General features: G+C 43.7%; 1 protein-coding gene across 1 annotated transcript in view; it reads left to right on the plus strand.

Annotated features, from left to right (window-relative positions):
- CARD8 (caspase recruitment domain family member 8) overlaps positions 1 to 15,723 on the plus strand; it is a 97,512-nt gene that overhangs the window by 41,124 nt on the left and 40,665 nt on the right. The window contains exons 7-9 of the mRNA XM_029617376.1: positions 950 to 988; positions 7,377 to 7,406; positions 13,369 to 13,416. Coding sequence (XP_029473236.1) covers positions 950 to 988; positions 7,377 to 7,406; positions 13,369 to 13,416 — 117 coding nt within the window. The remainder of the gene's footprint in view (positions 1 to 949; positions 989 to 7,376; positions 7,407 to 13,368; positions 13,417 to 15,723) is intronic.

Genomic DNA, 15,723 nt, shown 5'->3' on the forward strand with positions numbered 1-15,723 from the left:
TCCAAGGAGATATATTTTATATCCTTGGACAAAGGATATTTTATATCCTGCTTGATCCCAAACGTACTGTATACTCTTCAGTTCTAACTCTCCAATGTATCCCAGTTCTATTCGCCCCTATGTTATTGTCCGCTTGCCATGTTCAACTTTATATGTATTGTTCATTGTTCACTGTTCTCTGTAAAGCTCGTTAGTTGAATTGTTTGTTCTCTGTGAACTGATGAGATGTTCCCAATGTTCATCGGTATATAAAAGCTTCCAAATAAATAAATAAATATTTTACTCCCTCAGGCCACCAAGGAATTTGGACAGTGGGGCGGGGAAGGCTTTTTAGAGGGCCTCGTGGCTTCTTTAACGTGGCAGCTCCAGGGTGGTGGTGAAGGTTTGCCATCGTACGTCGCCACAGCCCAGGAAACCAATTTTCCTGACTGCATCAAGGCAAGGAAATTTCCTGTGGGATTTACCAAACTGCAGTACTAAGGTACTTCAATTTAGTAAATCCTGTGGGAAATAGCTTGAATAAAATAGAGCAAGAATGCGCTGTTTTACCATGGGTTAGTAAATAGGTCCCTAAGCGAGATACTCTCGCTCTCTGATGTATTGAAATTTGCTGTTTTATTATTCATTTTATGCTTTAACAGGCTTATAGAATTTTAATAGGTTATTATTTATATTATATTTATTTTATATGTTACGTTTATTTTCTGTGGTGTTCTATGCGTTGAGTGGTTTTGTGGTGAGGCTCAAATAAGAATAAATTATTATGAAAAAAGATTTGAAACCTACTAGTAACTGTTTTGGTCTTATATACATTAAACACAAGCACAATCTAAAGCATTTCTATTGTTGAAACGTGGCACAGATACAGTTACGCATTTCACTGCGTATACTAACTGCATATATTTTTGCCTTATTATGAAAATGGCTTATGCAATGTTCTTTTCATAAGGAGAGAAAAGCTCCAGGAGTTCCTCAGATAATGAATCGGGTAAGTCTTCATTAACATTCTTCTCTGACTTTTCTTGGTTTCTTATTTCTTTGAGGGCGTTGGTTTGAACCTTTGAATAAATCCCAAGGTAATAATTCTAAACATTTTATAGGCTTCATTTGTCTGACTTAATGCTGCATCTTTGGTTCGACTTTAATGGAAGTAAACAATTCTTGTGCCCATTAGGAAACCTGTTACAAATTTGATAAATTTAAGAAACTAATTGGGTTTCTGGAGGCAAAGTTTACAGTTCCATTCCCTTCTCCACTACAAACACAAATTTCTCTTTATTGTTATCCCAAATGGTACCTAGTCAGTAGCTGGAACATTATATCCCTTTGTATTTCAGTCCTCTTGTGCTGGCTCACTTGATGCAGCACAGATGTAATTGTAGCTGTGTTGGCCTGGAGAAAAGAATAGCTGTATTACAGGTTGTGGCTTCTTTCATGGAAGCGCAGTATAAGAACAATCCAAAGATGATGTGCATCAGCCTCAGGACCCTTAAAAGGATTTGTGTGATTTCAGGGACAGTAACATTTAAACAGCCGCACGGGCGCACATGCACGAGTGTATACCGGCTCGTGCCCAGCGACATTGCCATTTCATGACACACACGCAGGGTATAAAATGGGCTGTACGCGCGTACATGTGTGCACATGCACGTGTGTATACCGGCTCGTGCCCAGCGACATTGCCATTTCATGACACACACGCAGGGTACAAAATGGGCTGTACGCGCGTACATGTGTGCACATGCACGAGTGTATACCGGCTCGTGCCCAGCGACATTGCCATTTCATGACACACACGCAGGGTACAAAATGGGCTGTACGCGCGTACATGTGTGCACATGCACGAGTGTATACCGGCTCGTGCCCAGCGACATTGCCATTTCATGACACACACGCAGGGTATAAAATGGGCTGTACGCGCGTACATGTGTGCACATGCACGAGTGTATACCGGCTCGTGCCCAGCGACATTGCCATTTCATGACACGCACGCAGGGTATAAAATGGGCTGTACACGCGTACATGTGTGCACGTGCACGAGTGTATACCGGCTCGTGCCCAGCGACATTGCCATTTCATGACACGCACGCAGGGTATAAAATGGGCTGTACACGCGTACATGTGTGCACGTGCACGTGTGTATACCGGCTCGTGCCCAGCGACATTGCCATTTCATGACACACACGCAGGGTATAAAATGGGCTGTACACGCGTACATGTGTGCACAGTCTTATATGGGCACCTGCATGTGCAAATGCCTCCTCTACCGCGTAAGTGGTGGGATTTTTACCAGTTTGCCCAGGTAAGGGCAATTGGACGAAGAAATGAGGGAAGCTTGCTGGGCAGACTGGATGGGCCATTTGGTCTTCTTCTGCTGTCATTTCTATGTTTCTATGTAAGGGATAGGACTTCCTAACCCCCTCCCCCCCCTAGTTAAATAGCCTCCCTTTTACCCTTTTACGAGTGTATACCGGCTCGTGCCCAGCGACATTGCCATTTCATGACACGCACGCAGGGTATAAAATGGGCTGTACACGCGTACATGTGTGCACATGCACGAGTGTATACCGGCTCGTGCCCAGCGACATTGCCATTTCATGACACGCACGCAGGGTATAAAATGGGCTGTACGCGCGTACATGTGTGCACGTGCACGAGTGTATACCGGCTCGTGCCCAGCGACATTGCCATTTCATGACACACACGCAGGGTATAAAATGGGCTGTACGCGCGTACATGTGTGCACGTGCACGAGTGTATACCGGCTCGTGCCCAGCGACATTGCCATTTCATGACACACACGCAGGGTATAAAATGGGCTGTACACGCGTACATGTGTGCACAGTCTTATATGGGCACCTGCATGTGCAAATGCCTCCTCTACCGCGTAAGTGGTGGGATTTTTACCAGTTTGCCCAGGTAAGGGATAGGACTTCCTAACCCCCTCCCCCCCCCTAGTTAAATAGCCTCCCTTTTACCCTGTTAGCTCCAGCCCTTGGCTGACTAGCCTAGGTTTTTTATTTTATTGCTTACACGCCATCCATAGCAGAGGTAAAGTTAGGCAGCAGGGGACTCTAGCATGCACGTGTGCGCTGCTTTCATTCATACATCCAGACCACACCCATTCCCTGCCCCTTTTTTAAAAGTACGTGGGCACCTTTTAAAATCCGTGTGGGGTGCGCTGGCCCCACTTCTGCGCGTTTCTTCCGGATTTGGTGCGCGCGGGGCTTTTAAAATTCGCCTTACACTGCGCCATCTTTGGATGCCATCTTAGCCTTGGCTATTCACTCACAGAGGAGGTTGAAGGTGACTTAGAAGAACAGGAACGCTTTTTTAATACTGTAAACCAGCGTACAACAATCAGGCTCTGCAGGCTTCTCTCATAATCCCGTGCTGTCTTTCTTCCCAGCACCCCTGTGTGGCATAGCACATATGTGTAATTTAATTGTCATGATAGAGACCTTTTATTGGACCAAATAAAGAAGGACAGATATGAGGTCCATGTTTAGGCATGGATTATTTTGGCACAATTCAACTTTTGACTCTTTTAAAAATTGTTTAGTGGACTGAGGTAATTTTGGTGCTAGACTCAGGCTCCCCTCCCCACTTCGAACCCAGTTACCGTACCCTATTTTGTTCTGCACAAATGATCTGTAGCTTTGCTTTCCTCTGGGCCATAGCTGTGAGGCAGCTTCACAGAATTTTGAGTGTTGGCTTGCTAATAACAAGTACAGCTTAATGTGTCCAAAAGGAAAATATTCTGGATAAGAACACAAGAACATAAGAAAATGCCATACTGGGTCAGACCAAGGGTCCATCAAGCCCAGCATCCTGTTTCCAACAGTGGCCAATCCAGGCCATAAGAACCTGGCAAGTACCCAAAAACTAAGTCTATTCCATGTAACCATTGCTAATGAAGGGGAAGGCAAGATAAACCAGCTTGTCTTATGTTAACCGATTGAAAGCAAGTTTCAGCAGGTGGTTAAGTAAGAGATCTGGGGATTACACTAGACAAGGGCTTCCCATACTGTAGGTTGGGACTCCAAATAGGGGTCACAAAACTATCAGCTGGATTCAAAAGTGCCTCAAACAACTGTGTCCTTCAGGTGCCAGCAGCAACCTTAGCAGTGGAAGTCAGCGTGGAGCCTGTGAGATGGCACACGCACACTCTCGGACCTTGCATGAGTTTCTGTAGTAAATAAAAGCCCAGCATGAGGAAGTATTAGGGCTGCTGTAGGGTCTTTGTTTGCGCCAGCCTACAGGCCCTGTGTTGACTTTCATTACTAATGCTATTGACACGGCAGATCATTGTTAGGTTTGGGACCATCTATGAGTGTGGACTGAGTGCGCCTAGGCCACTGGAGGTTGCCGCTGCTGCTCACTCCTTTCCAACCACTGAAACAACCCAAGGTTTCCCCTGTCATCAGCCTGCCCTTCTTCCCACCAGTTGTCATCCACCTTTGGCCCACGGCCCAAAGGAAAATATTGTTGCTGTCCCTGGCCAGGGGTGTGTTTGGAGGAGGGATCAGATGCAGGAGGGGTTTGAAGGTTGGATCAGGTGGAGAGGGATTGGCTGTGGAGGGTGAGAGAGGGGGAATGTCAGAAGGTTAACTGGGAGATGTAAGAGAGGAGCTAGTGGGTGAGAGAAGATCAGCTGGAGGGTGTGCGAGAGAGAGGGGATGGACTGGGGAAGTGGGAGAAACCGGGGGGGGAGGGGGAGGGGAGGAGGGGGGATGTGAGATGGGATCAACCAGAGGGGTGGAAGTTGAGAGAGAGGAAAGAATTGACAGGAGAAAGGGGGAGATCAGCTGATGTGCAGGGAGGGTGACAGTAGAGTGACTATTAAAGGGGGACTATGCCCCCTACTAATTTGTTTCCATCATTCTCTGGGCTCATATGAATTTTTAAGAACTAAATGGAGTCTTATTGACTGAAGGTTTGGGAAGCCCTGTGCTAGATGCTGCTATAGCAGTGGTGCTGCATATTGAAAAGGTCTGACATACCTGGATTTCTATGTTGTGCATGATTCAGCAAGCAAGCCCTTTTTAGGCATAGGCCAAATGAATACAGATGTGCATATTTGAATCTTCATATAGCACAAAATCCTCAATGCTAGTGAATACTAATGATCCAACAACAAAAACGCCAGCACAATATAAAGATATTTTAGGGACAGTCATGTGTGGAAAAACCTCTGACTAGATACTATCCGAGAAAAACCACACCTTTTTGATATCATAGTCCCATTATCTTCTGTATTTAACACTTTGCTCCACCCCAGTCATTTCAAAATAAATTTTTTGAAAATAATCAAAAGATTATCTGAACTAGCACTTCCCTGATTATGAAGACAGCTGCCTGCCTTGTTTCTAGTGCCAGGCATGGGGACAGTATTAATCCTGTTTAGTTTTCACTGTTTGTCTTTTGATTCGTGTATCATTTTTAAAATTGCTTGTTTTGTTCACACATCACTTTATTGTTTGGTGTTGACCAAGCTGGCAGTTGCGCTCTTTAAGGTGAATTTAAAAGCCAGGCGCGTGCCAAAATCGAGTGACATTTGCGCGTTCACCAGATTTTTAAAAGCCACCCACATGCACGTACAAGTCCCAATGGAATATGTGTAAGGTGGGTTTTTGTTTGTCTTTTAATTTTTTAAATAATTTTTTAATTTATTTAGTTACTTTGTAAATGGTGAGTGGGAAATGAATAAAGTAGAAATTATTCATAGTTAGTAAGGGTTTGAAGGGGGAATGTTGATTTTTCTTTGCAACCACAAGAGGATTTTTTTTCCAAAATAAATACATTAATTAATTACATAAATTGTTCCATCATTGTTTATTCTGCTACTAAGTATATTTAGATTTATTTGTCTTATGTATTATTATTATATATTGCTGTGGATTGTCAATTGTGGTGTTTATGCTTTGATTTTGACCTGCTGGGAGTGCATTGTTCATTCTGCGGGATGAAAAACTAATTAAAAAAAACTAAATAAATACCATCAGACAGATGGACAGACAGATTGATTTAGCCCTAAGGTGCTTTCCTACAAAAGTAAACTGGGAGAAAATACCATTAAAAATTGCCACAACTTGCAAAGAATCTTGAATGGCATGAAATTAAAACCAAAACGTAGCTCTGCTGCTTCATGGATCTGAAGGCAGAGCCCTCCCTCCACTATTGCCCTCAGTTTTTGGCTGCTTACAAAATTAACAATCTTAGAAAAATGATAAAACAAGGTTCTATCCCTCCAGAAAACTTTAGTCTTTGTATATCAAAGGATCCCCATGAAAACCTTGCCATGTGCTTAGTTTAGTCCCTTTGCATTATATAAATCTTTGAACAGGCACACAGGTTTTCTGCTTTTTAGGCAAAAAGACAACAAAGGCAGCAATTAGCAATAATACTCAGAATACACCAATTGTGGAAACAGGAATTTTCATATGGCAGCAGATGCCATATGTAAAAGAATTGGCTGGAAAAGTAGGAAAACAGGATGAACAGCAAAATTATTTCAGGAGATTGCATAACAGTGAGAGAAAATCGCACATGGTTATGTGCACTGTACTCATCGCTAATCTCTGTAATGGCCCGATTTTAAAAGGGCAAAGCCAAATCACCAACGGAGCAGAAGCTGCACTCAATATTGACAGTTCCACCGCAGCGAGTGCAGAAGTAAATCCCATAGTCCAATGTTCAAAAGGACTTTTTATTTCTTATCTCCGGCAACTCCACTGTTATCATAAAAGTACTTCAAAGGGTCCCCCGACACCGACCCGTGTTTCGCCGAGGCTGCGTCGGGAGGGACAAGCAGCATCATGCGGAAATCTGAATTGATTCATATACAGTTTTCAGGGAGCCATGCGCGTAAAAAATAGTGGGGGTTTACATGCGTGGCTGGGCCTTGGGCGGGCTGCAAAGGGGCGGGGCCAGGGGCGTGGTCTGGGCGGGGCAGGGCGGGCCAGGACAGCTCCATTCCATGCTGTCCCGGAGAAGTGCGCGCTGGCTGGCTGCCGCCGGCGCACGGGGATTACTTCTCCTCCCGAGGAGCAGTAAGTAACTGAACACAAAAAAAAAGTAAGTAGTTAGGAAGAGATTGGGGGTCTGGTAGGAAGGTTAGGTAGGGGAATAGGAGGGAGCTGGGGAAGCCCTACTCCCGTCGCCGCGCAACATTCCCCCCTCCCCCGGGTGCGAGTTGTGGGCCTCCTGCACGTGTGTGCTCGCGCGGCCATTGGATTGCATAACATGCGCTTACCGGCGCTCGCATTTCTATAAAATCGGCGCATCCATGTGCACGCCCGCGTGCGTTCCTTTGAATATCTACCCCTAAATGTTCAAACATTACATTTGATTGTTACATTTTTATATATCCCCAGATGCTGAGGAGACACATTCAGAAAAATCAAGTAAGCATATATTATTTTATTTGCATTTTGACTATTAGGAGAAGAGTATCTTGAAATTATTTGCAGGGAACTGTTGTATGATTGCAGGTTTCTGATTTCGTGTCAGTACAGAATTCCACCACGGGCCCTGTATCTGGGACTGGGTGTCGGGAGCGTATTACCCAAGCATCGGTCAACGCTGGCCTCCTGGTGAACTGAGTTGAAGATAGCTTGTTTTGGCATTTAAGATCTTGAAGTGTCCTCAGTACTCAAAATCCTGCCTGCCAGCTTACACCCCATGTTCTGCTTTGAGATCTGTGCCTGAGGCCCGCTTGGGGGTCCCTTTCCTCAAAGCGTTTCATCTGGCCAGAACATGAAAAAGAGCATTTTCTTGAGCAGCGCTTACCCTCTGGAATTCATTGCCTCAGGCCTGTCAGCTAGAGAATGATTATTATAAATTTAGAAAGCCGTTAAAATGGTGTATTGGTTTGTTTTTTTTTGTTTATTTTTAAAAGAAAGCCCTTAAGCCAGACCATAAATTTTGCAAGGACTGAAATGGTAGTTATCTTTAAAGGTTATTTCTGATTTATATTGTTGTCATTTTGTATTGCATTATTATGTAGGCTTTGTATTACATGGTTTCATGTTTTTTATTTAGATGTTTTTGAGCACAAACTTTATAATAGTGCACTTAGGAGTGAAGTTTGCGTGTACGGAATTTCCAAGGGGGACTTATGCATGTAAGTCCGCTTTGAAAATTATCAGGACTCCGTTCACCTTCGTTCATGTGAACATTTATGCAATACCTTTGAAAACTGAAAGTGTACGCGTAAATGATTTCCCCGCCCTGTCTCCTGCCCCCCCCATGGAATGCTTCTTTGCAGTATTGCAGGTAAGTACACGTGAAATTTCATCCGTGTTTACTTTTTACGCTTACAACTCTTGGGGTCATTTTCAAAAACCCATTTACACATGCAGAACTGCATTTATTTGCGAAAATGCTTTTGAAAGTTACCCCCTTTTGAGTAAATTTTCAAAGGGGTTCCACGTAGAAAAATAGCACATCCATGCATAAGTAGCGTGCATTTGTGTACATGCTATTTTATGAACATCGAAAGCGTGCATGTATTTTCAGTTTCGCACGTACATTTTACTGGCACAAAAAAGGGGGCGGTCTAAGGACATCCCAGGGCGGGGTAAAGAAGAACGCGCAGAAGTTGCTAAGAGATATACACATGTAAACGATGAAACTTATTCATATCATTTTATGCCTGCTAATTGAGTGGCACAAGTCAACTGGTCATCTGTTGTCTACAGATTTTGGGTGGGGGTCAGGGTGAAGTGCTAGAGGGTCTAATTGAACTAGAGATGAACTGGGTGAACTGGCAGAGGTATCAGCGAACTGATTTTTGAGAACGCACGCAAGTAAGTAGTTTGAAAACAGAGGGACTGTAACTTTCAAACTGGTGCCTGGGCTCACATTGGCAAATATTCGTCAGTGCATGCCCAGAGGTGCAGCTATTTTATGACTTGCACGCATATGTGCGCACATGTTATAAAACAGCCCGGCCGCACGCGTATGTGCAGCAGATTTTTTTGTGGGCGCGTGCCCACGACATTGCCAGTTTACCAGTTCATCCAGTTAACAGCTAGGTCTCCAAACCCCCTGGTTTAATAGCCTACACTCTCCCCAGTTACTCCCGACCCCTCAGAAATGGCTCAGTCCTTTTATTTTATAACTTATACGTCATCCATAGCAGAAGTAAAGTTAAGTGGCAGGGGACCTCAGCGTGGGAGTATTTATGCGCACATACATTTATTTATTTATTTATTTATTTATTTATTTATTTAAAGACTTTTCTATACCGTCGTTTAGTAATGCACCATCACAACGGTTTACATTTAGGCACGAAATAGGTTTGATAGTTTTCTAAGTTATCCAAGCAGTGCCAATATTTTACGGTTACATTGTTCAATAATATACTCTAATTGAAAAGTGGGTTGGAGATGCTATTTATGATTGCCAGGCTAATCATATATGTGCATAAAATAATAAAAACAACTCTGCTTTTATAGGTGACTTTCAGCTGAATGTATTTGTTGGTTCTTCAGCGACCTCACTGTGAAATGCTTTTTTGAAGAGCCATGTTTTTAGGCCTTTTTTGAAGAGTTTTAAATCTTTCATTAGTCTTAGCTCAAGTGGTAATGTGTTCCATAATAATGGTCCTGCCAATGATAGTGCTCTCTCTCTAACCTGGGTTAACTTTGCTGTTTTTACTGAGGGTATGGTTAGTAGTGCTTTATTGGCGGACCTGAGATTCCTTTGAGGGACATGTAATCGAAGTGCGGTGTTTAGCCAGTCAGCATTTTCGTCATTTATTAGTTTATGAACTGTGCATAGTGTTTTGAATTGCACTCTTTGTTCTATTGGGAGCCAGTGTAAATCCGCCAGTGTTTGGGTGATATGATCTCTTCTGCCTTTTCCAGTAAGTATTCTGGCAGCCGGGTTCTGTAGTATTTGCAGTGGTCTGCAAATACTACAGGCCCCAAAATGCACACGCCCCACTCAGACCATGCCTAACTCCCCTTTTCAAATGTGCACGCAGCAGGCTTTACGCACGTATCTAGGTGCTTTCTAAAATAAGCCTGACTTATTCTTGCATCCCCTGATTGATGGCAGGCGGGGCTTCTTTCCTGCTGCTGCTGCCGCCTCCTCCTCTGTCGGCTTCCTTCTGATGTCAGAACTGCGTGCCGATCGCTGACGCCTTCAGCTGGTGGGAGACTGGAGGTGATCACGCAGGAAATTGGGGGGGGGGGGGAGGAAAGAAAGATCAGTGCCTTTTCACTGAGAGTGGCAGCTGTGACCCACCCCCATCTACTCTCTGGCAAAAATTTCGTGGTACAGCAGTGTGCTTTGGCACATAATTTGGGAACCTCTGCACTGCATGTTACATATTAGTGATGCATAGCTATCCCATTGTTGCATACTTAAATTGACTGGAACTTCCTTTGGCTAAGAAGACACTATAAACTTCCTTGTTGCGAGGACAGAGAGAGAGAGAATACTTGAGTTTTCGCTTCTTCCGAATATTACAATAGCACTTACCTGGCAAGCGAGGTCATACCTATGCAACATGTTTTCAGAACATGCTAAGTGTATAGTGCTTCCTCCCTCAGCAACTTTTACGTCACATGCATTGTTTGCCCTGAGTCATTTTGGCAGCCTGTGAAACATTGGGACAACAAGGCATCGGCTGGGCCAATGGCCACTATACGTGAATACAAGGCACTTGACAGGCCACCAATCGTGTCCTCCTCCACAGCCACCCCCCATTTTGGTGCCATTATGCATATACACCTAGGCAGATATGTAACTTACAAAAAAAGATGTCTTACCTACAAGCCAAATATCACCATGCAGGCCAGCCACAAAATTGTCAAACAGGCCCGATTGCCTAAGTATAAAGGAATCGTGCATGGCTCCTGGGTACCTGGCCACCACGTCCAGGATCCAGCATCTCAGACCACTTGGACTTTGATAGTGTGGAAGCGCTTTCTGTTGCAGTGCGTCTCCTCCCCTGATGGGATGGAATGATGGCTATGTGAGTGCAGTCGATAGCACTGACAACACTAACGGTCGCGAAGACATTTGATGTAGCAATTAATGCAGTCAAAGACTGCTTCAATGACCTGGTCGAGACAGCGTGAGAAAGTGGTTTGGGACATTCTCCCCACGACCCCTACTGTGGTTTGGAAGGAGCCGTTTGCCGTGAAATGGAGGACGGCCAAGAGTTTGGTGACGCCGGGGACAGGGTGGGACCTTTGGGTGACCGGATCCAGATCCCCTCGGAGATCTTCAATATAATTTCTAGATTGCTCGAGAGCTGAGGCGATACCTGCGAACCACAGAATCCTCTGTCATGCTCAGCAAGGGGGTGCGTGGTGGAAATATACTGTCCCTGTATCTCCAGTGCTGCGGCTGCCTGCGTGCCGGACACTGGAGTAGGCCCTGAGCTGGTAATACCACAGCCTCTGCCTGTGGTGCTTGTATTTCCATGAGACGTCTTGGAAGTGGCCTTGGCTGTTGTTCACGTTGTTCTTCTTCCACATCTGCGGCAAGCCTGGTGAGGCATCATGTATGTACATTTGACACAAACAAAATGGCTTTAATAGAGTTGACCTGGTAAAGACAGGCATTTTTATTGGTCCAGGAAGACGTGGTAGGCGTGTCTGTTATGTTTGGAGGTTTTTTTTTTTGCGTGCGATACACATCACGATAATAACGCATTGTGCGATGCTGCGTGTGATTATTTTTTTGCCCATAATGCCAAGAAAAAAAAGGTGTAGTTTTTGCCGCGATAAAAACTCGTGATAATGTGCGAAAGGGATCGCAGGAAGCGCTGACCAGCCCTATTTTACATTTATCCCGCCCACACTCCTCCCACTGTAATATTAATGTGAAATGTGCGTATGCCGGAACACACACGATAAACCGCAAATCGCAAATTGATAAATGACCCTGTAAATGGCTGCTTATGTGGCAAATTCAGGCGCTTATCTGGCTGGATTATAGCCAGATATGTTGTAATCCGGTTATAATTTAGCCAGATATAAAAGCGGCATTCTGGGGGTGTTCTGGGGAGGGGTCCCGTTGTCCGGTTAACTTAGGCGAATATCAGGTATATCCAGCTGAGTTAGCCGCATAACTTTAGAGCTGCTCGGGAGGCCGGGGTTCTAGCTACTTACCCGGATATCTTCTGAGACATCTTCTGAGATATCCGGGTAAGTTGCATAACCTTTTATTTTTTTTACAGCACCAGGTCATGGGCCTCCCAGCCCGATGCTCTCACCCACCCAATGTCTCAACCCCCTCCCTCCAGCTCGCCACAAAAATGTGCCTCAATCTTAAAAAACAATGTAAATTTCCAAAAGGTGAGCACTGCTGGCCCCGGGCCTCCAGCCCCCTCCACCCCTCCCTGTAAAAAAAAAACAATCTTAATTTTATGCCTTTGCTTCACAATCCCGGCGTCTGCTTCCAGCATTACTTGGGTTTCAGTGCTGGAATCCTACTTCCATACTGCACGATAAGCTTCCAGCGTTATGACCCCAAGTAACGCTGGAAGCGTTCGCCGGGATCACATAACACAGCGATCCCGGCAGGACAAGAGGGGCCGGAGGGTGCCTGGCTGTGTGGGGGGGTGGGGGGGGGGGAGTAGATGTTTGGTGGGGGCAGAAGGGATAAATTTCAGATTTTTTAATGGGGGGAGGGGGGGTCTGGAGGCCTGGACTGGCAGTGCCCAATCTTTTAGAAATTTACATTGTTTTTTTTAAAGACTGGGGCATATTTTTGTGGTGCACAACAGGGAGGTGGGGGAGGTTGAGATGTGGTGGTGGGTGCATATTTGACTTCTACGAAAATGCACTAGAACCATTGTATCTTTTTATTTTATGGTCACTATTAATAGTTATTTTGTCAACATTTTATAGTTTAAATTATAAGTCATGAGTTATATTTTCACTTTGTTTGGAATAGACAAGTTGCTGCACTCTTTCCTTGCTTTTTATTCTTTATACTTATTCACCTCCTGCTCCCTGTTTTTTTTTTTTCCCATTTCATAATCCCCACCGCCCCAAACACATCTTTGCATGCCACTGGGATCTTGCTAGCTTTGAAGGCTGGAGGGAAGTTTCCTTTATATTGACCTCAGCATGGCTATTTAGAGTCACTAGAGAAATCGCAGCCCTTCTTTACTTCTTCCTAAAGTTCAAGCTTTTCATTTCCATGGCACATCCAAGCCCTGCTGGTCCTTTGCCGCAGTACACAGCATTATGGATCGAACCAAATGGCTGGCCCCATCTTTTTTCATCTCAGCTCTAAAAAAAAAAAAAACCTATAAGGACTGGTTTCTTATTCAGATTTAAAAAAAAAAATGTGCTAGGTACCATTGGTTTGGCATAACGTGTTAAATGTTTGTTTTTATAGATGAGTTTGAAGAGGTATCAGCTGATGATGCACCTTCATTTGTTACAGGTGAGTAATGCAAAACGTTTCAGATGCAGTAAGCAGATGTTGGTTTTAAGATTCTGTTTGCAAAAGATCAATGTATAGTATAGTACACTATACTGGGGCTCCCGGTTTCCCATGAGGCCACTGCAAGGACCACAAAATCCTGTCCTTGCTGAGAGATTTCCAGGTAGCAGTGGAATCACAGGAAACCTGGGCCCAGGTGGATGTGGGTGGGCAGCTCACCATGGCAGCCAACACAAGACAAAGTGAGGTTAGGAACCAGAGCCTTTTCAGCAGGAATGCCTGACCTTTGGAATTCTCCAGAAAAGGAGATTAGGCTGGAAAATATTTATTTTTGTTTTAGAAGAAAACGGAAAGATTGGCTCTTTCTATATATCTGGGTGAGAATATCAGAGTTAATGTAGAAGAGAGGAGTCACTCATATTGTCTATATTGTCCATTTGGCCAGCTGCCAAATTGTTCTACTGTTTGATATGGCTAAAGTTTTAATGGATCGGGTGGTCTCTGAAGGGATGGGTGATCCTATTTTAATTGGTACAAATGTATTGATTAAGCTACTTTGGTTTTTCATTTGCTTAGTGGGTTGTAACATTTTTTCTGAGTTCTTGAATGTTATTAATTTTGTATGCTTTATGTATATTTGATGTACTATTTTATGTATGATGCCATATTTAAAACTGTGAGTTTGGGAATTTTGCAGAATGGAGGCATGCAATCCATTTGACTTCTCCCTATTTAACACAGCCCCCAGTTTCCAGCAGTAGCTTAGGTGTAGATTCTGATTTTCTTTAGCAATTCTGCATCATATTTGCATCAATTTTCATCATTTGCATATTAAATAATGCAAATGTCATGTTTATTATTTAATTTAAATGTATTAATAAATTCCTTATTTATTTATTTAGGGCTTTTTTATACCGGCATTCATGATAAAATCACATCATGCTGGTTTACATAAAACAAGGGGAGTGATAACGTTGAACGAAAAACAGGTGTTGAGAGGCAGAAAAGTAAGTTACAATAAAACAAGGGAAATTGGAACTAGGAGAAGAAGAAGAGTAGAAGCAATGATTTAGGCAGTAACAATGAGAGGAATTATTTACATGGTGTTGACAGGAAATTTACAAGTTGATGTTGTTGTTGTCTGTCTAGTGAGAAAGTTAGGAGAGTCAGTTGTGATCAGGAAAGGCTTGCCTAAAAAACCATGTCTTTAGTCTTTTTCTGAATGTTAATAAGCAAGGTTCCTGTCTGAGGTCAGGGGGAATGGCATTCCATAAGGATGGTCCTGCAGTAGAAAAGGCCCGATCTCTGAATGTTTGGTGGTGTGTTACACTTGTTTGTGGAACGTGTAGGGATCCTTGACTGTCTTTACAACCATTGCCCAAGGTGGTGCACAAACAGGTCTAATCATTAAATCCAAACAATAGGTAAAATGAGTATACACTGAAAAAAGACTGAAAATAAAACTAATCACAGTCAAGTTCCTTACAATGCTAGATACCCTGACCGTGTCCACCAGCAACGAATTCCATAGCTTGATTGTGCATTGAGTGAAAAATACATTCTCCAATTTGTTTTAAATCTGCTACCTGCTAGTTTCAGGGAATTTCCTCTAGCGCGAGTCCTATTTGAAAGGGTCCACCACTCATGATTTTATAAACCTCAGTCCTGTCCTCTCTCAACCGTCTCTTCTCCAAGCTGAAGAGCCCTAATACGTTTCGCCTTTCTTCAGAAGGGAGCTGCTCCATCATTTTTTGCTGCCCTTCTCTGCAGCTTTTCTTGGTCCATTATATCTTTCTTGAGATGGGGTGACCAGACTGGCACACGATACTCGAGGTGCGGTCGCCCCATAGATCACACTTCTGCTCTCCATTTCCTTTCTGAATAGTCCCTGACATTTTGTTTCCTTTTTTAACTGCTGCAGCTGTAGCATGAAAACGAGAAATTCTGTTTCATGCGAATTCTGAAGCACATCTGCCAGGTGCAAAGTGTTGAATTTCGCATTACTTTTATTCAGAGAACAAGTTCTTCCAGTTATAACATTGCTCTTGACATCGGTAGCAGTGACACGCATGGAGCTCGGGGTAAAAGCTCTTCAGCATACATTGTTTGCAAGTTAACAAGATAAAGGCCTTTTTTGCTCCTCCTTTTCTCCAATTCTGTGCCTCTGGCATTAAAAAAAAAACCCAGCTAAGTGAATCAGGCCCTAAGTGTTTAATGCAACACAAGTAGTCAAATCTCCTTAACTCAGGAAGGAAACATAAATGTGAAATTCTGGTGGCACGTTTGTCTCATAATGCTTGTTAATAA

This window comes from Rhinatrema bivittatum, chromosome 9 (genome assembly GCF_901001135.1).
Source record: "Rhinatrema bivittatum chromosome 9, aRhiBiv1.1, whole genome shotgun sequence".
NCBI lineage: Eukaryota > Metazoa > Chordata > Amphibia > Gymnophiona > Rhinatrematidae > Rhinatrema > Rhinatrema bivittatum.